Here is a 20,259-nt window from a genome sequence, read left to right on the forward strand (position 1 = left end):
TTCACTGTGTTCTGAGAAGATTATGTTTTGCTGTTCGGGAGCATTATGATACGTTCACGAATCGATTGAGCCGCTCGTAATCCGAAAATGATCGAAACGCCGTGCATATGCAAAGAAAAAAAGGAGGATGCGGAGGGAGAGGAAATTTCTTTCGGTCCACGCACCGATGACATTTATCGAACCTGTAATCTTCCAACACGATTTATGTACCCACGTAAGTCTGTATAATTTATTAACGTGACGTTTTTCATATTTAACAAGTGACATGGTCTTAATTGTACGGCCAGATCGGTTCTCCACACATCAATCGATATTTTTAATTTTATTTTATTCTTTTACGAAAATGTTTCTCTCAAACGTTTTATGAAGTTCGTTGAATTGGTTCGGAGATTGATTTCGCGTGTCGTGAAAACATCTCATTTCGTGGTAGACTACACGACAAGAAGTTCTTCGTACTAAAACGATAACGTTCTGCTATTAATAAGTCAGTGTTGACGATCGGTACGTTCGTCGAAGCTTATCGGTAATACAGACATTTTTGCACATGTCACAGGAACCTTTCACAAGATAGGTCTTGCTTAAAATATACGCGATTCCGTCACTTCATGTATTTTCCGTTTAAGAGATTAACTTCGTTTCGCGATAAAAGAAAAAAGATGATTTGAAGCGTGTCGAAATACATATATCTACGCTCAAGTTCACTTGTGAACGTCCATGTTTCTCAGATACGTTTCTTTTGCCATAGGAGTGAAGCGTGTATCTGTCTGACGCTCTCGGATATTAAAAACGTCGCTTTAACATTTTCATTTGGAAATCATCTGTTTAAAATAAGAATATGTTCGTCTCTGGTTCGAATATTCATTTCGCGAAACATCGGCGTAACACTGTGAACGCTAGATTCAAAATTCTATAGCGTCGTCTTTCTCGGTGTTTCGAACAATGCGAAACGATCCTACAGAAAAATAATTTTCCCGACGCGAAACCTCGAATCACGAGATTGCGGGAGACGGTGAATAAATGTGTCCTTTGAAATCCCAGCCATGCTTCCAGAACAGCGACAAAGAACAGTTTTCATATACGCGAAACGAACACATAACGTTGCATCGACAAAAATGCAGGCAGGATTCCTGCGAAGGGTCCTTATCTCTCTAAAACTCCGCGGAAATTATGAATTTGAATATCAGCTACGAAGAAACAGCTACTTTGGATCGATATGCAAACGTTGATTTCAATAAAATTGAATTTCAAGATGAAACGTTGCTATGTAACCGTATCATCCGCGGACACAGAGCCACTGTTGAAGTGGGCAACCGCGGGGCGTGTGTTTAAAATGAATAAAACATCCAATTTCCGCGGAACTGAACTTCATCGTCGAGTTATACTGTACACGGTATGGCTGATATATTTGTCCAATCGTATCTGTCGAACGGTAACCGTCGGTTTGTTCCCTTGGCTGCACATCGAAACTCTGCTCTTCCACGCGTTCAGTGCGTATCCAGCATCTGAGCACACCATGTGCTTCCTCTTGCTCGTTTATCTTCTCTTATCGGTCACCACTCAAGACGTTCGCGCGGAGGAAATCGACTGCCAAGTTTATAACCATCTTTACGTTTGTCTGGCCAACGGCGTGTTATACAGTGTCACGTTCGAGGATGTCAACGCGGTGCAGACGATCGAGGACATAGAATTACACCTGGAGGGTCTTGGGATCATCGACATAGCCAAGGACGCTTTTCTCGAAGTCAGCAACTCGTCCGCCTTGTACATTCGTGACAACCAGTTGTCTACAATTTTTAGACACTATTTCGCTGGTTTGGACCAACTGACGTATTTGGATCTGAAGAATAACAGTATAACCGAGATAGAAGACGGTGCCTTTGCCAAATTGCACAGTCTAGAAACGTTGCTGCTGGATAACAATAATATTACTGCGTTTCGACCTGGAATGTGGAAGGGTCTCACCGATCTTCGTGAATTGTACGCCACAAATAACAATATTGCCTTGAAGAGAAACATATTCAGAGGACTTCGACACCTGGAAACCTTGGCATTGGATTGTAACGGGATCACGGAGGTACCTATTGGAGCGTTTAATGGACTGCCTCACATTGATCTCCTCTATCTGTCGAGAAACAAAATTTCGTCCCTGCAACCCGAGGTTTTTCGTGGTCTTGGTGAAATCAACGAACTAGACCTGGGACGGAATCGATTGAAAAATGTGTCTGGAGGAATTTTCCGACATCTGAAAAACTTAAATTCTCTGTGGCTCAACGGGAATCAAATTGTCATGCTGAAGGGGGACGCTTTCGATGGATTGGATAATTTGTTGCTTCTGTTCTTGAACAGCAACGAACTGCGTTTTGTGGACATGTCCGCTTTCGTCAAGATGAAGAACGTTACCACCGACCCAGGCTTCAAGATAGCCGGGACGACTATTGATAATGTTTCCAAAGTGCAAGGACGATTTCAGTGCAGCAACGTCGAGTATCAGCTGCCCTACGAGTGCACAGAGATCGAGTCTCAAGTTCATTAAAATACGGTTTTCAGAGTGAACAGTGTTGCTTCGATATGGAAACGCGAATCTGTATCCGAAACGTCGCTTGACAAATTTTTAGTTATATAGGATATGCTTGTTAACGATGATTTATGTAAAGTATTGGAAAATATACTAATACAACGAAACAGAGACGTTACACTGCATTCATCTATTTAGGGGTAAAGTACAAGTTTATCCGATAAAAATCGTTTTTCCAGGAGTGTTCAAAGGATACCGACAGGACGAGAGTCCGCCTCCGCATCCTTGTTACAGGAGCACGTCGATGGATTACGGATGGTACGCACCGACGATTCACACCGTGCCCACCTCTTATTATCCACGAAATACTTGTTTCAGCGACAACCAGGCCCGTGGTGGCATGTACCGTAATTGCTCGCTCAATACGGAACTGGATAAAAGCATAGTTTAATTTTTTTGCACATCCTCTTTAACCATAATTTTTTTCAATTTGTTTAGATCACACTATCTTTTGCAAAGTAAATCGTAGTTTCATATCGATGGTGTACTATATAATGTATCCAATAAATTTAAAAAATGTGAAGCTTGTGCATTGAAAGGCACTAAAAATTAAATCGTATTTAATATTTAAGAAAGTATAATTTGATATTTCAAATCTTTATATCTAGAAATTATTTTGATAATTTTTATATTTAAAAAATATTTCAAAATTTGTTGGTGATGAGGTTGTGAGATTGACGACAGTCAGAAGTATAATATTTTATTTTGTTTTTATTGTTACAGTTTAGCTTGACGTATCGCAGTAATCGTATTTCAACGAGAACCTAGTCGAGCTACGCAGAATTACACGGTGTCCCGAAATCTAGCACAGAATCGAAAGTCGTTCTTCTTCTCATACGATCGCGACTACTGGGATTTATCGTTCACGTACTTGTTTTCACTAACGTTTGTCTTCGTTACAGCTTCATTTAGGATTTAGTAATCAGGGCCTGAAAGTTACTCTGTGTTACTCGACCTCGGAAGTAATTACGACATTTTATAATTTTTAAGTGCATGTCATTCATCCATTACGCTGCTTGGTATGACCATCATAGAAGTAATTATAACTTCAACATATATATATATATATATAAGAGTTTTTAATACTTTTAATACAATGTCTTAACAACCATATGACGACTTCGAAAATGTTTTTGACAACGTTTCACAGTCCAATATGGCAATATTTTTCATTTTCTGTTGGTATGCAATGGATGAATACACGATTCTAGTTGAAGAAACTCTGTAACGTATGTCCATATTCGTTTGTTAACAGGCCACGTCGATCGTCTTACGGAGACACCATAAAGATATCCCATGTTTGATAGTATGACATGAGACCAGTATAGTCAAAAATGATCACAATAATCAGAAACACGCGACAGTTTATTCTTCCTCACGTGGCCCCTTTAATTCATTCTTATTCAGTCATATGTAACTTTGCTTCTTGAAAAATTCCTCTATTCGGTGCTTCATTCGTTGAAAAATTTACCACAATTGCGTCATGTATCAAAACTCTTTCAGCGGTTTCATGTGGAGAAACGCGCAAAAAAGAACGACGCAGAATCGGTATAAAATCTTTCCAGATCAATCGAATCAGTCGTCGATAAGAGTCGTGGGGCACGTTAAAGCGTCGATCGAAATTTTACACGAAGTTAGCACAAAACATCGGCCCATCGGTATCGCAAACGAAGTTCGCAAACTACACTGAATTTAATACAATATTCACCAGTACTTTTCGTGCTCCGTTTGGTATGCGTTGGCCATTCGTGTCGTCATCATAGACATTTTTTTCGTTTTATCGCGACAAACGCGATGTCGCGATTACGAAGACACTTGACCCCTAATGAAAATTTGATTAAGGCCATAAAATGATCACCGAGCGTCGAGTGTCGTTTGCCATCGCGAGGAAGACTCTCTTGATGTTCCATGAAACGGCGTGCTCGTTACCTATCGACCACCCCAGGTTATCATGAGATCCCTCGGTGAAAAGGGCCGTTGCACTTCGATTACTCACGGATAGTGAATAGAAAACGGTCGAAAACGTTTCCGTGGTATCTCAAGAAGCTTAGAGGAACGATCTTGTTAGGCTTTCGTCCGTAAATATCTTTCAACGTTGAACCAATGGGAAGGGATCGGTAACGAGCGCTCGACGTGTGCCCCAAGACCGATACCTCTTTACATATGTCCTCGAGTATCTATACACAAACCTATACATTGTACTACTTGTTATTTTTTCCCGTATTTTTTCAATGTGCTGCGCTTACGTGGTACGCTTACTTGGATTAGAACTACCCCCATTTACTTTGATGATGAATCCTTAACAGCTAAAACGATGACAGATAGAACTCGCATTTTACTCGCATTTTTAATTTTTAAACATTCCTTCTTTCCTTCTTTTCTTATACTTGGCGGTTAGATAAAGGTAATAAATGGTCGTACGATCGGAGAACTCGTAATAATCGTGTTCAATTCGAGCGATCATCTCGGCGAGACGCCGCATCGTGATCGCTGCCCACTCGACCGCGATGATTCGTTGTCCACTTGATATCTTATAATCACACGCTTAAAACACCCGTCATCAATATTAAGCGGTCTTGACTATGAGCACGGGAGAAAAATAAGCGAGCAAATGCGATCGACGACGGGGCGACCGCGAACAGTACGCGCGATCCAACGATCGAGATCGATCGTTCAGTAAAGCGACGATTCTTTAGTGAAATAATCAACGAATGAATTGCAAAGATCTCGATAGATGGATCGCACGCTGTTTCAGAGGAATGTTCCAAATGACTTCGCGACGCATCTAGGATACGCGCGCCGCGAAAGGGAACATCGAGATTAATAGGTACTAACTTGCTATTCTCTCACATTTGTCTCGTTCGAGAAGGGTGAACGCTCGTGGCGCGTTACTCTACTCGTGATACCTTATATTGTCATACAATTGATATCGAATATCGGCATAACAAAGGTACGTCCTGTGCTACGGTGACTCTAGTCGAAGATTCGGTATAGATTAATCGACGATAAGAGACACCGGTTCATTTCCCGAACGAAATGTAGCGCTAGTCGCACGAGAACGTTCCATTTTCATTCTTCTTCTTCTTTTTTTCTTCCGTAACTGTATTCGCTTTTCTTTTCGGGTTACAATAGCATTCCGATCGATTTACAATTAATTAGACCTGAAGCACCCTTACACTTTACAACGTCGTTTAATACATTCCTAGAATAATAGACATAGAATGTTATGTTGTTTATGTTATAATATTATGTGTATATATAATATGTCGTGTTTATATATTCATGTGTTGAGAATACGAGTGTTAAGTAATTATAATACATGTGACATTTTTTTTATACGTGAGGAAATAGTCATAGACACCTCGCCGCTCTTCTGGGAAGCGGCGGAGTAGTGTCGAACTTACCGATTAAAACTCCACGGTGGCTCACCTGACGCTCAACAGGGGTGCCCCGGGATCTCCTTACATTCTTGAAACGTTTTTTTCTTTTTTTTTATACGTGAGGAAATAGTCATGGACACCTCGCCGCTCTTTTGGAAAGCAGCGGGGTAGTGTCGGACTTACCGACTAAAACCACACCGTGACCTACCTAATGCTTAATAGGAGTGCCCCGGGAATAATACATGTGACTAGCACTCATTGAAATCAAGGAGGTAACATACGGTTACATATAGAGCCTACCGTATTCTTAACTAGCCTACTATGATAATCTCACCTTAACGATTGTTATTGTTAACACTATTATTATTACCTTAAGTTTCGTTACACATAGACATTGATTAATCATAATTAGAAGGACGAACGTTCGCGTTGATCGAGGCGAAATCCGGAAATATCGTCCAGCCAGCCAGACTCTACTCCTATGAGAAAGTTGCTTGATAATATTCACCCCTTCCACATATTCGTTGTAATTAGTCTCGTTAAGTGTTTTGGTGTTTCGTTTCACGAGCCGAGAAGTATCGATAAGGAACAAAGAAAGTGGAAGAAAATTATTGGTGTTTGCGAACGCATCATTTAAGCCGAGTAAGGAAAAGGAACGATTCGATCGTGGCGTAACTTTCTGTTGGATTCGCGACCGAAGGAATTTATTAATATAGGCATAAGTGAACCTATATAGACACGAATATTGCGACATGATTTGAACTCGAAGTCACTAGAAAGAAAATTGCTAAAAGAAGGGAAAGTAACGAGGCACTAAATTGACAGCGAACGCCATGAGCTAAGATCGCTAATTCGACTGGCGCACGACAGGATTTGGCCCCGATTTTTTGCGTCGAACGCTCGATATTTTTAGATACTCAGCGAGATGATTAGAATTGTCACTTGCCATATTCTATAGTGTAACTCTAGGCTATTCGATCGAATGCATTTCGAAGCTTCGCCACATGATCTTACGGTGATTCAAGCACCATGAAAAAAGCTACGAAACAACGATAGTAACACAAAATTACACTACCGCTGCGTTATCATCGAGCTTGGCCTGTCTTCTCGTTTTCTTTTTTTCCGTTTTTTTTTTTTTTCATTTTTAATTATTTTTCTGTTGGAGCTTACCTTATACGATGTCGTTATCCAAGACATCTAAATTAATTCCACGACCTTAAAAGTATTTCTAAGAATGGTAAATCTTAACCAACAACGGTATTACAGTGATACAAGGATCCTAAGTAAGATTAGCCTAGCAGTAATATTATTACTTCCGGCAAAAAGGAAACAGAGATTGAATGACGAAAATTCGGCGCGAAAAAGCACTGTGCTTTTTTTTTAAACTAGACTTGAATTTACGAAGCGATGCGAGACTTCGTATGGAATAAAGAATCTATTAGCCTGCCAAATTACGCTGACACGTGGCTGCGACGAAATCAAACGCAGTGTGGACACATAAACACGTTTAAAACTAATGGGAAGATGTTGTAACAGTGCTGCTCACTACATCACACGGGCACTAGAACAAATTACAATGTCGTCGATCGAAGATTCTTATAAGATCAAGCAGCGTGAAATGCCTAACAATGTGATTTCTGTGTTCTGTTTGATTTGATCATCTATTCGATTTTAATGAATAACTAATTATTTTCAAATTATACCTGTAAATTTAAAAGTCTAAACGACTAAAACTAAATTAAACATTAACTCGTTTCAAGCAAATATTGTCAATGTCAACGAAATGATTGATATGCTTGTAAGAATTGACGTTAAATCGACAAATATGCGATTAACACATTTGTACAAAACACTGTAACGTTGCATAAAGAAGTTCTTTCGAATAGTTACAAATGTAGATGATCGTTTTGCGGATCCGATTCCGCAAGTTCTACCCTTAAATGGATAATCGCTGTGATTTTTCCGAAGAAGCGTGCTTGCTAAGTGACTAGTCGTCGTAGGTATCAAAGTCAATGCCGTTAATTCGTCTAGGCTGCAACAACACTTGAACCCAATTGCCTCTTCTATCTCATCTTTTTCTATCCTACCTTGTGCTTAGACTTGCACCCCTGAGATATTCGTTATCTTTAACCGCATCTACGTATCAGTACAGATTCCGTATCGGATCGAATGCATCCATCTTAACGAATCTATCAAGCTTTCGCGTTTCGCTTCTCCTCGTGCGTCGTGGCGTCAGCTCTGAAAGCCAGTCTCAGCAGCAGCTTTCGTTCTTCGAGGATAATTTTTGTACTTTATCGGGCAACTACAACTTTTTCAGCAGCGAAGATTGTCCAGGATTTTTTGTTTGTTACATGTTCTTATTTAGTTATCCCTTAAAGTACTATTTTTTCCAATGTTGGTAGGTCCGATAATCTATTTCTCGCGATATCTATTGCAAGTCTGATTTTACTTAGATCGTACGTACGAGCGAGTTTTTGAACTAAGTCGCGAAATTAGACAGCCTTTTATAACGTTAATTCCAGAAGCTTCTGCTCTATTCTCTCACTGTTCTTTCACTCTAAACACTCTTTAAGACTATTTTCTTTCTCTACGTGTCATTGCCTATCGTAATGGTGAATAATTTTTAAATAAGAATTAAGCGTGAAAGAACGTGAATCTAAATGCACTAAATTGCGAACGGTGAGGAACGAAAAAGAATAAAGTCGTAGTATCGAGCTACCGCGAATATCGACGAACGATAATAGGTTCGTTTGTTCGATCGATTGACGTTTCGAGTGATACCAACGTCTTCGTTCGCTGTTGATCATACTTTGGACGGTGTACCTGCACTTATCCACGGTATCGAGGTGCCTGATGAATCAATAAGCAGCTCGTTAGAGATGATCATGCGAAAAGGTAAAACGATGCACGCGTTTAGTGTATAAAAAGTACAAACAACAGAGAGATTCTCATGGTTAAGTGCATAGTAAAAAGTGCACGTTGACACGCGCTTCGACTACTTCGAATGGGCAAGAAACGTGACAAGAAGGGCACTTAAGTATTCAAGGCACTTCAAAAACCAAACCATTGGACGTCTATTACTTGGAAATTAACTCGTAACCGTTTGTAACCGTTTGTGATACTATGTAACCGTTTGTGACGCTATGTAACCGTTTGTAACGCTATGTAACCGTTTGTAACACTATGTAACCGTTTGTAATCGTTTAAATTCGTGTACCATGTATCTTCTAACAAATGACTAATGTATTAATTTACATCTATATACACACACAGGAATATCGATCAATTAGTCGTGCAATAGAGAATTGATCAAGTTCACGTCTTTGCGTTCATTTACTTGATATTCCTAAATTCGATAAAGCAATGTGTTGATAATAGGAGACAATAAATCAGAACGAGAGGAGGCAATACATTCCTTTTACGATCCTATGCGTTCCTCTACTATATTCTTGCAACTTTTTTTTTTATACGTGAGGGAATAGTCATAGACACCCCGCCGCTCTTCCGTGCAGCGGTGGGGCAGTGTCAGATTTATCGACAAAAACGCTAGGGGTGCCCCGGGGCTATATTTGAAACGCTATGTAACGGAACAAACTACACTTTTTTCTTTATATGTGAGGAAATCGGCATGGACACCTTGCTGCTCTTCTGGGAAGCGGCGGGGTAGTGTCGGACTTACCGACTAAAGCTTCACGGTGGCCTGCCTGACGCTTACCAGCGGTGCACTGGGACCTCCTTATATTCTTGCAACATTTTCTTTTTTATACGTGAGGAAATAGTCATAGATACCCCGCCGCTCTTCCGTGGAACGGTGGGGCAGTGTCAGATTTATCGATAAAGACGTCAGGAATGCCCTGGGACTATATTTGAAACGCTATGAAACAGAACAAACTGCACTTTTCTTTCTTATACGTGAGGAAATCGTCATGGACACCTCGCCGCTCTTCTGGGAAGCGGCGGGGCAGTGTCGGACTTATCGACTAAAACTCCACGATGGCTAGCCTGACGCTCAACAGAGGTGCCCCGGGATCTCCTGATATTCTTGCAACTAACGTAGGTTTAAGTAAAATTAATTTTCCTAAGTGCCTCTTTGACAAAGGTCACATAATCGAAATGTGAAATTAAATTAGAACAGAATATTAAACGGACGAACTTATTATAGTTCTTTTCAAAGCTGACACCACGAGGTCTATCTTTCGTCGTAATGCCTTTATTAGCTCTTACGCTAAGGTAAATTGAGATCATTTGGACAATTGTAGTAAAAATAAAGGACGCATATTCTGAAGTTAAAGACATCAACGCAGGGGTACCGCAAGGAAGCGTCTTAGAACCAATATTATACACACTATACACGGCCAACGTACCAATAACTACCAACAGCAAAATACTGATATTCGCAGACGACACGGCTGTACTAGTCAGGCACACTAATCCAGAAATAGCAGTCACGTTACTACAAGAGCATATCACAAAAATAGAAAAATGGATACAAGACAAACAAATAAAAGCAAACCCCAGTAAATGCAACCATATTACATTTACACTAAGAAAACGGAAATCACCAAATATTCAATTGAATGGCACGCAAATAACACGAACAAGGCAAGTTAAATACCTAGGACTCCACTTAGAGACACAACTTACATGGAAGCAACATACTGCCTAACTAGTCGAAACTCTAAACTCAGCATGGAAAATAAACTAAAAATTTACAAAACGATAATGAAACTAACTTGGTCGTACGGAATACCACTATGGGGAACAGCAGCAATGAGCCACATAAATAAACTAGAGTCGCTAGAAACGAAGATACTCCGAACAATAGTTAACATCCCATGATATGTCAGAAACGAGGATGTACGCAAAGACTTAAAAATACCAACGGTTAAAGAAGAAATCGACAGGTACGCAAAAAATACAAGGAAAGAACAGCAACATATCTAAACCAGCTAGCTGCTGAAGCGAGCAAAACTTTCGTAAAAAGAAGACTAAAGAGAAAACACTCCACTGACCTCACTAAAGAAATAAAATAGACAAACTCGAAGATGGTATCCCGCTGAGGATAGCCACTCACATGTTATTTAGTAATAAAGCTAGAAAAATTTACCGAATGCCCAGCTGGACAAATTGTAAGGAACAAATTAAATAATAAAAAAATAAAAATTTGGACAAAGACATTTCGTTCTCTCTTCTCGCTTTCGTCGATTGGTTTTTACTTCGCAAATCCAGATCCTTCTCCAGCGGGTACTGAATCAAAGGAGCTTCAATAGAATCAAGTTAACTCAGGCAAGCAAACACGATTATATTTGCAGATCATCAAAAGGTTGCTTGGTGTGCTTCGGATTTTTTGCACGATCGCAAAGAATCGCGATTTACTGAATGCCCATGTTTTTTTTTTTAATCATTCTCGCGGCAACTAGCGGCCGCTTCCCTTTCGCTTCCCGTTCCTAGTTCACGAACCCGTTTATTACATTTTGATTTCATCGGTAATTGTTCTTAAAGCCTACGGAGCAACGAACATCTCTTTTTTCATGAATTTTCAGCAAGCGTGCCAAGTCGCCTTGCGCAAGCTCCTTTTTTCCTTTACAAATGACCTACAAATGCGTGAAAATTTAGGAAAAAGAAACAGTTCGTTATCGGAATGCAGGACAGTTTTCAACATCGAGATGCTCAATACTATTCGAGACAATGAATTTTGAATAATCCAAATCGAAAGGTCGCCGGCCGAGGAATTACACTTTTTGCAGGCCGAAACGTATCATTGTTCAAGAACCGGCGACTCTGCAGAAGAATTTTTTTCATTTCTCCCTCACCATAAGTCCCGTTTATTAGACCAAACGTTTGCGTTGTTTACATGCACGATGTCAAAGTACTGCCCGTGTCTCGAAATCCTAATGACTATTTGTGCGCTTAAGATACAGACTGGTCGATCTTGTTCTTCCATTGGCCCGGCATTGAGTGCCGGGCGATCGATCCGAAGTCTTCTCTAGCCAAATGTTCAGTATAATGCCCGAATCTCCTCTTTTTTTGTTTTCCTCAATCATTTTGAATGACGTCGGCTTACAAATACTTTTTAATAATTTTACAAATATGTATTTTACTGCAGGACTTCCATCAGCCATTTAAATTTATAACTCATCTTCCATTTTTTCCTCTCTCCAGCTTTCTCGTTCTTTTCATTCCGCATCATTCCCGTTCCCTCGCCTTTAGACAATGCTATAATCGAAAGTTAAGCCTAAAAAGTGGACGCCTGAAGTAAAGTCGGATGAGGAGATGACAGGGGCCTATGGTACTGTTGCCTGTTGGAATCGAAAAACCAAGTGGCGGCGTTCCCCGTAAACGAGACGAGTATGCAGAACGGATACGTCGATGGTAACGAAACATAACTGGACACTTGGAAAAGTATTCATTCTTTTACTATTTTAACCTGAGAGAATTTTCCCTAGCCACTATGTAAATGCTGAATACATCGAATACATAGAATCTACATTACGATTTTTTTATTTTTTTACTTTTTAATATACATAAACGACCACGACTCTTTCTTTAAATCCCCCATTAATTTTTACTTACCCTCCCCTTATCGAAAATACGTAGTTAATATTTGAATAGCAACCGATGCGTTGAATACGCGATATCGATTAATAATCAAGTACAGAGTAATAGCAACGCGATTAGCAAGAATTTTAGAAGAATAAATTTCCAACGATATTTTCTTTCGCTCGACGTAATCGAATGGCAAGAAACGGATGAATTATTGAACTGATAAAAAACGAAAAGTTAAGTTATGTTTATGTTTATACACATCGCCGTGGACCGTTAGCAAAATTTACATTGTTATATGGCGTCCAGTGTGGGACGCGAGCGTCATTTAGATGAGCTTGATGATCTACAAATATATCGACTATATTATATATTCCTTTCAGTACATTTTCATATTCGATAAATTAATTTAAATACATCTTCCAATTGTTTAACAAAAATCCTATAATTGCAAAATTATTCCTATACATCACTGATAATGAAGAAGCTATATAAAAAATACGATCTTTCATTAAAAATATTAACTAACTCATTTACATTTTAAATACTTTTTGTTCACTAACTTAAATTTGATGATAATCCTAAAATGATCTCCTTTGCTCCAGTACACTTTCGTTCGAAAAATTTACATGTCTCCAAAGATTCCTGCAAACGTTTTCCGAAGGTTCTTCATGGTGTCTTCGGTGTCTTCGCTCTGGGATTGGCTGCCTTGTCTGTGGAAAGGTACTCTCGATGTTGGAACATCTTCTTGGCGTCGACCAACCGATGGAGCGCTGCTCACTGTACTCGATTGCGATGCTGCAGATAAATAAATAAATATTTTAGTTATCCTTGATTTACTTATATTTCAATAATTGTAAACCGAATCCATAGTTCTTACGAACCTTGAGAATCGCGTCGTTGTAGTTGATGGTGGCTGTCAGAACTAGTTACATCACCCGCCATTGCTGTCGTGGAGCCCATGGAACCTAAGCTTCCTATGCTAGCCATGGACCCCATGCTTCCATGCGATCCTAGCGGAGCTGTTGGTGGCACAGTGCGATCTTCTACAGGACTCGTTGCCTGACTGGAGCCAGACATCGATCCTCTGGATGTCGTTTTCGTCAACACGCTTGGAGGTCGACAACATGCCTAGATATTGCAAAAAGTAATGCATTATGTGATAAAAATTTGTCGACTTATTAATTTTTATGATTTATAGTGGCTAAAAGTGGTATTGGCACATTATTGTATTTATTATAATTAGACCATAGATTTTTATGTAAATTAATATTTTTGAAAATACAATTAAGAAAATAGAGTCTCTATAGAAAATTGCTTTACCAATTATTACAGAAAGTACTCTATTTTAGATATTTTGTATATTTTTTTCATACTATGTGCATTTCGTGCAATTTTGCACTTTAAAATGTTCTATAAATATATACAAACCCGCAGTCTGATTATAACATTTACATATTAATTAATTTAGTCTAAGTATATTAAATTTCGTATCACTTTTTACCTGCATTTTCGCGGTGACGAGGTCTGCAATGTGACGACGGTCTTCCTCTTGTGAGTCTCCCATTAACGACAGCGCGCTATCATTCACCTCGATTATGTATTCTCGACCATCCTTCCCGACCAACAGCTCGATCGCACAGATATCCAATCCACCGAATAATTGGGCCACGTGATCAACCCAGGTGCGATGTCTTTCGCTCACGGCTAATTGCTCCAACATCGCCGAACCGGTGTTAGACTTCCAGTTTCCGCTTATGCTCTTCCGCCTGAGAGGAACGTTGACGATCGTGGTTGTTAATTAAATACGTTGCTATTCTTGTCGCAATTGTCTAGTTGGTTAACCCTCGACTGATAGAAGGCGGATGGATTAAAGTTTCGATCGTTCAAAAAGATATATTTAGAAAGGTGTAACATGACAACTTCTTGATCCTGCTTCGAGAATCGAATGATTATGTGCAGGATCCTGTATTGTTCTGTGAGTCATACAATACGTATTATCATAAATATGCTTACATATTCAGTCACGTAAAATGTGAAAAAAATAGATGGATTGAAACGATCCCGGCACTGGTCGTTACATAACTTACGTTTCACCTTACCAGCCGAGAGTTAAGCTACGCGTTCTAATTTCCATTTTTGTACAGTGGGTACCCATTGACAAGCTACTCGGTAACATTTGCAACGACAGATCACGGGATCGATCTGGCAGACATTTCGCGGCACTCACATGAACGCCTTGTAGTTATTGCCTATTTTCTGCACGTGAACGTCGTATTTGGTGTCGACGTACGGCTCCGACGTGCAATAAGTGTTCGCCAAAGCAGCCAAAGAGGCGAGATCTAGAAACTCTTGATTCGTCTCGGCACGGGCTTTTCCCACTCCACCGTGGGCGTGCCCGAGTTTCACCACAACCGGATAACGAGATGCACTCACCTGCAAAGACGATCAACGTTCAAAAAGAGAAAGAATTAATGGGTACACGGTGTTCGATCGCGAATCGATTGGCTTCGACTGCGTCACCAAACGACTTGTCGCATAACGACAACTCTTCAAACGTTGAACTGCAAACATTCTGTAATTCTGAATATATTCGATGCTTCTCGGATGCATTTTCAACGTGGTATCGAGACTTCTGCGTGGAGAATCGATTAACAATGCACGCGTATTCTGCATTCCGCTCTAATCGACGGAAACCAGTCCGAAGGGACGCCTACAGCAATATCTCGGGCTAGTCTTCAATAATCGAATACATTAACCGACATCTATGGATGAAGATCAAAGTCAGCCGATATACAGACGGTTGATTAAACAGTCTACGATATTCGCGTGGGCCGCAAGAGATTATTAAACGATGATGCTGCGTATTCGTTGCATCCGTCAGTCGATTCGTTTGGAACGATCTTCCAGGATCGTGAAACATATCCTCTCGAGATTTATTTTTCTTACGCGAACCGGAGCATGCTAAAAATATGCGTGATATGAGATGAGTATTTCATTCGATGTTGAAATAATTTCTTTGAAACGTAAGGCCGTCGGAAGTTTGCAAACCATACGTACCGGTTTCGTTCCTAGTAATTAAGATTCACTCGAAGCTTACGATCTTCAACCACAAATTTCACCCGATTCCATGGTAATCGAGTTAGGAAAAAAGGGTGAAGGCGACATAAAATGTGAACTCCCTCTCCTGGTTATCCCGTTAGCGCAGATAACCAAGGAATTCCTCGTTAAAAGAAACAAATCGAAGCCAGCCGAGCTTAAGTGGATAACTCCACTTAAATTGAACCTTAATCTCCTTCGTCCAGTTTTTCTCAGAACTTGGGACAACTTGAGGAATGTCAATCGATTCTTCGATATATATCATTTCCCATGAAATTCTTCGTACGTTTAATAGACACAAAGTTTATTTCTTTTCAAATCTACTGCGTTCTCTCTTTCAGAATTTAAAATTTCAGTTGATCGTTCAATATTTTCTACCTTCCTCAGAATTCCTCCTTGCAAATTTCACGATATAAAACTTGTTCAGTTTATGCTTTTACTCGCGACGTAGAATAAAATTGAGAAATGAGCCGTTCTCAGGCCAAATTTACTCTACTTTCTGTTTCGTGGGCATATGAGGGGATTTGTGGAAATAAATTAATTCCTTATGAAATTTGTTTGTGAAACATTTAATAGTCACAAAGCGCATGGCAATTCAGGAAACTAAATGACGGAGCTGTTTAAAAGCGACGTGGAAAAAGGAAGTGGTTGTTGAACGAATCGTCTCATGGGCGTACGTCCGGCCACCACAGGCTGGCTGCGCTGATTCTCCGATGGACAGTGCTCAAACCGTATCGTATCCACGTGTTTATGTCGGCACGTGGGTGTCGCAAAAGTGACTTTCTGAGCACCGCTGGACGCGTGTCCGTTCCCCCGTGGCACGAACACCAACGACGGGGATCAACGGCGAGGGACACGGAGATAAATCATTTATCGTGCTCGAGGGGACTGTCGAGGACTCCGAGGGCAGACATACACAGGGGTGTCGCCTTCGATTTTGTTCGTCGTACTTGAACGCACTAAAAATAATGCGCCGTTCACGTCCGCGAAACCAACGTTTATATCTGCTGCGAAATTTTCGGTGATAATCCATCCAAGGTTATTTGACGAGTCACACCTACTTTCGATAACGTTTGTCCGATTTTCTAATCGTTCTGCACCATCATCGACTTCTGCCCATGTTTTAAATTTAGAAAAGTAAAAAATCAAATTCTGCTTTCATTAAAATATCTTATCTAATATCTCACAATTTAATTAGTGTATAATTTTATTTTAAACATTTCAATGTATCTTTAGACATACTGATGACTGAAAAATTAGAAACAGAGTTCTATGAATTTTGATCAACTACCATTTTGTTCAATAAAGAAAGAATACGCACGCCGCGTTTTTTTTTAAATCATGTAACGAAAAAAGATCCTATTACTATAAACCAATCAAATCTGCATTCCTCCCGCTATCCAACATTCCAGCCACGAAGTTTATATAATGTGTACAAATGTGTGTAGCTAATCTCGTCTAGAAAGCATCATCAGACTCAAAGAAGAAACCACAAGCTATCGAATTTATGTGAATTACCGTTTATCAAGCGAATAAACATTATGGACATATATTACCAGTCTCTGTTTACCGAGCAGGTTATGGTAGGGCTCTTTGAATGCTAATAGAACCGATCTGTTCTACGTTTGCAGGCGTTTCAAAGACAAAATATGTTTCTGGCCCTTCCCGGCTCGTGTTTCGTGAAGGGAACTATAAAAAAGGCCGGCGGACGTATTAAATGATAGTAATCGTGGATCAAACGGTGATGAGTGGAACCCCCGCGAGCGCGTTTTGGCGAACAAGGAAGGCACGTAGCGAAGCTTGAGGTCGTGTTGTGGGAAGAGGAGGGCGATTGGCCAAGAAAAATGTAAGTAGATCGACGAAGTTCGAAATAAGAGAGAGAGAAAGAGAGGAAGACGAAGCATCGGTTAAAAAGAGAGAGAAGACGAGAGAAAGAGAAAGAGGACTGTGGGTGGCCGGCAGGAGACGCAAAGCAAGCAAGGTATACCGACAAAGTGGGGGATGAGAGCGTTGGAAGGGGGAAAACTCCAATGGTAGGAGAAGTTGAGGATCGGGACAGGAGGAGAACGATAATGAAAATGCGTGACGAAGATATAGGTAAGAAGTTGCGGAAGATGAAGAAGGAAGGACAGAAGAGCGAGCAAGGACACGAGGAAAGTAGACGAGGAAGGTAACGAGAAAACAAGAGGGATAAACGAAAGAAATGAGGGGGAGGGGGGGGAAGAGGTATGAAAAAAGATGATCGAGTTCGAAAGAGAGAAAAAGAGCGTAACACGCTGGAACGAGCAAAGTTCTCCGAGAGGAAGAGAGAGCAGAAGAGCACGGTATAGAGCGAGAGAGAATGGTAAAAGTCAGAAATGGGGACAGAGACGGAGGACAGGTATGATTGAACGGGAGTGAGGAGGATAGCAGAGTAGGAGAAAAAGAGAGAGAGAGAGGAGGAGTGGATCGGAAGGGAGACAGAAACAGCAGCGAGATCGACGTAAGAACGTAGGAAGGAACGAGAGGCTCCCGTGTCGTTCGCGCTTGCATTGCTTTTCGAAGCTCGCGCGCGAACGGTCCGCTCTTGTTGGACGTATACGTGTGCGCCGATCGATAAACACACGTGAAAATCCAGTCGGTCCTCGTTTACGGTCGATGGTGTATCGGCTGATATAGTTGGCGAACTCGAGATCGTTTATTTATAACACGGTTGTGGGAAAGCTTCCACTCATCGTTAAGTACGATTCGTGTTCGTTCGATTATCAGTTCTATCGTAGTTTCCGCAAACGAAGGAGAAAAACGTGGTGTACGCGAATCGAATCACGCGGAACTCGCCGGCTCACGGAGAGGCAGTCGCTTCTGAAAGATCTATCGGCTACGTCGACCCGTCGACGGACTCTGGTACAACCATTCGCAGTTTCGAAGAATGATTGCGCGTCTTTGAGGTCAAGGAGAATAACGGAGAGAAAGGTAGAGTGCAAGTAAACTTTACGAGGAAAGCCGAAGCGGAAGGATCTACGCGGGGTCACGAAGAAAGGTATCTGTGCACCGCATGTACGATTTTCACGTTGTACCTGAAAGCGGTTTCGTGTTCCTGTACTGATCGTGTCTTTAATGATATACCTTTGTGTCTCTAACGTACTTCTCTCTACTCGCTTTTTATTTATCAATCGATATATTATCGACATATTTACGACTTTCTGTTATTTATCTATCATTCAGACAACTTACTGTTCCATATGATCCGTAGATAGATTTTATGTCAATAAAACTTTCTAGCAAAGCGTTCGAAGATTAGTAGATACGAAAATAACATTCGCTACTAAAAGTGGCTGCACTTTGACTCCATTTGGCCTTAAGTTATACATTTGTCGCTTAATCGTAGTAGCAATCAAAACGATGACATCATACTCGCTCGCGAGCCAAAATAAACTTCGCTAATCGTGCACCGAGGAAACGCAGAACCGCGTTCTCTGAGGCTCTCTTTCCTAATCAAAGTGTATCCAATGGAATAGACTGATGTGTTCTAGACAATCGAGTCTATGTTTTACGCGTTTCTGGCAGCGAATTTACCAATGTTTAGATAGAAACGTAGAAATTATGCGTTGTTTCAAGGTATTGTTGTTAAATACAGTATAAATAAAACGATAAGTCTAAACCAGACAACATCAGCACGGTAGAGGATCGTTTATGCTAGCTCTAAGACTGTGTCATATGAACCTTTTGCGAAGACAGACATTCCAGCCACGAATGCCATGGTTGAAACGCGAGAATCCATGCGAATCGTGAAAATAACAGAGACGTAGACTTTTACGATCGTTTCATTATGTTAATTCTATCCAGCGACATCTATTATCTTCCTGGTATTCATGTACCCAGCGTTTTTCGAAAGAAGATCCGAATACCTGCTATTTCTCGCTACTACACGCAAATAAAACCCTCGCATCTCGTTATATTCTGTCATCGTTATGTTCTTTAAACGACAGCTCACGATATGAATAATTCATGATACTAATTAGTCGAGGTTCGACCTATCGTGTCCAGTAATGTCTATGATCGCCTTCTTTTCCTCTTCGCTTTGCCGATATCGATAACGACGAATACCTTTGTGATAATAGAAATGTAAGAAGTTATTTACCCAGCGAACGAGAATTAATTAACTGTAAATTGAGACGTATTTAAAGTTACTATTAAGAACTCTACATTGCTTGTTTGCTAAAATACATTATAGTTTCAATATCTCGCGATAAACAAAATAATACAAATTATTAGGGTAATAGGTAGCGAAGAATAATTTCAAAAGTTCCTCAATTTATGCTAACGAAATACTGTCAACAAGGTGAAGGTGACGGAATTGAATTAATTTCAATTTGTTACATGTTAGTATTTCCAACATGTGTTTAAAAGGAATTTCATATTCATGGCTGTGTAGGTATTTCTTGAGAACAAACTTTCAATCCACCTTTTCATCGATTCGATATAGGGCGGTGAACAACCATTTGCTCGTTAGCTTGTGCTATTTATCATTTTCAGCGTGTGGAGCACACCTCATTAAATACAATACATTAACGTTAGATAGGTACTAAACGTCCGACGACTTTATTAAATATCAAAATTTGACGATCTTACTTAACCGGATGTTAACTGTGGATTATATGTTCCACGCTTGATCGGAAAGTC

General features: G+C 40.3%; 4 protein-coding genes across 6 annotated transcripts in view; 3 read left to right on the forward strand and 1 right to left on the reverse strand.

Moving 5' to 3' along the window:
* Timp (Tissue inhibitor of metalloproteases) overlaps positions 1–20,259 on the forward strand; it is a 339,739-nt gene that overhangs the window by 297,947 nt on the left and 21,533 nt on the right. Inside the window, exon 1 of one of the 2 annotated variants that reach the window (XM_069123682.1) lies at positions 18,191–18,616. The exons of the other annotated variant lie outside the window; for it this stretch is intronic. The gene's annotated coding sequence lies outside the window, so the exon portion shown is untranslated. Of the gene's footprint in view, positions 1–18,190; positions 18,617–20,259 lie in introns of those variants that run through there. 2 annotated transcript variants of the gene reach the window in all.
* LOC138185066 (piercer of microtubule wall 1 protein) lies at positions 5–3,156 on the forward strand. The gene is made up of 2 exons (XM_069123685.1): positions 5–214; positions 2,755–3,156. The coding sequence occupies exons 1-2, from the start codon at positions 88–90 to the stop codon at positions 2,964–2,966; spliced, it is 339 nt and encodes a 112-aa protein (XP_068979786.1). The 5' UTR covers positions 5–87; the 3' UTR covers positions 2,967–3,156.
* Positions 1,199–2,682, forward strand: LOC138185064 (leucine-rich repeat-containing protein 15). Its single transcript, XM_069123680.1, has one exon. The coding sequence runs from the start codon at positions 1,214–1,216 to the stop codon at positions 2,531–2,533; it is 1,320 nt and encodes a 439-aa protein (XP_068979781.1). The 5' UTR covers positions 1,199–1,213; the 3' UTR covers positions 2,534–2,682.
* Positions 3,260–20,259, reverse strand: part of Syn (synapsin) — a 48,735-nt gene continuing 31,735 nt past the window's right edge. For both annotated transcript variants that reach the window (XM_069123678.1, XM_069123679.1), the window contains exons 7-10: positions 14,729–14,934; positions 14,003–14,267; positions 13,383–13,629; positions 3,260–13,296 (exon numbers count right to left, since the gene is read on the reverse strand). In XM_069123678.1, coding sequence (XP_068979779.1) covers positions 13,124–13,296; positions 13,383–13,629; positions 14,003–14,267; positions 14,729–14,934 — 891 coding nt within the window. In that variant the 3' untranslated portion in view covers positions 3,260–13,123. The remainder of the gene's footprint in view (positions 13,297–13,382; positions 13,630–14,002; positions 14,268–14,728; positions 14,935–20,259) is intronic.

The sequence above is a fragment of the Bombus flavifrons genome, chromosome 11 (genome assembly GCF_040668555.2).
Source record: "Bombus flavifrons isolate JBK064 chromosome 11, iyBomFlav1_principal, whole genome shotgun sequence".
NCBI lineage: Eukaryota > Metazoa > Arthropoda > Insecta > Hymenoptera > Apidae > Bombus > Bombus flavifrons.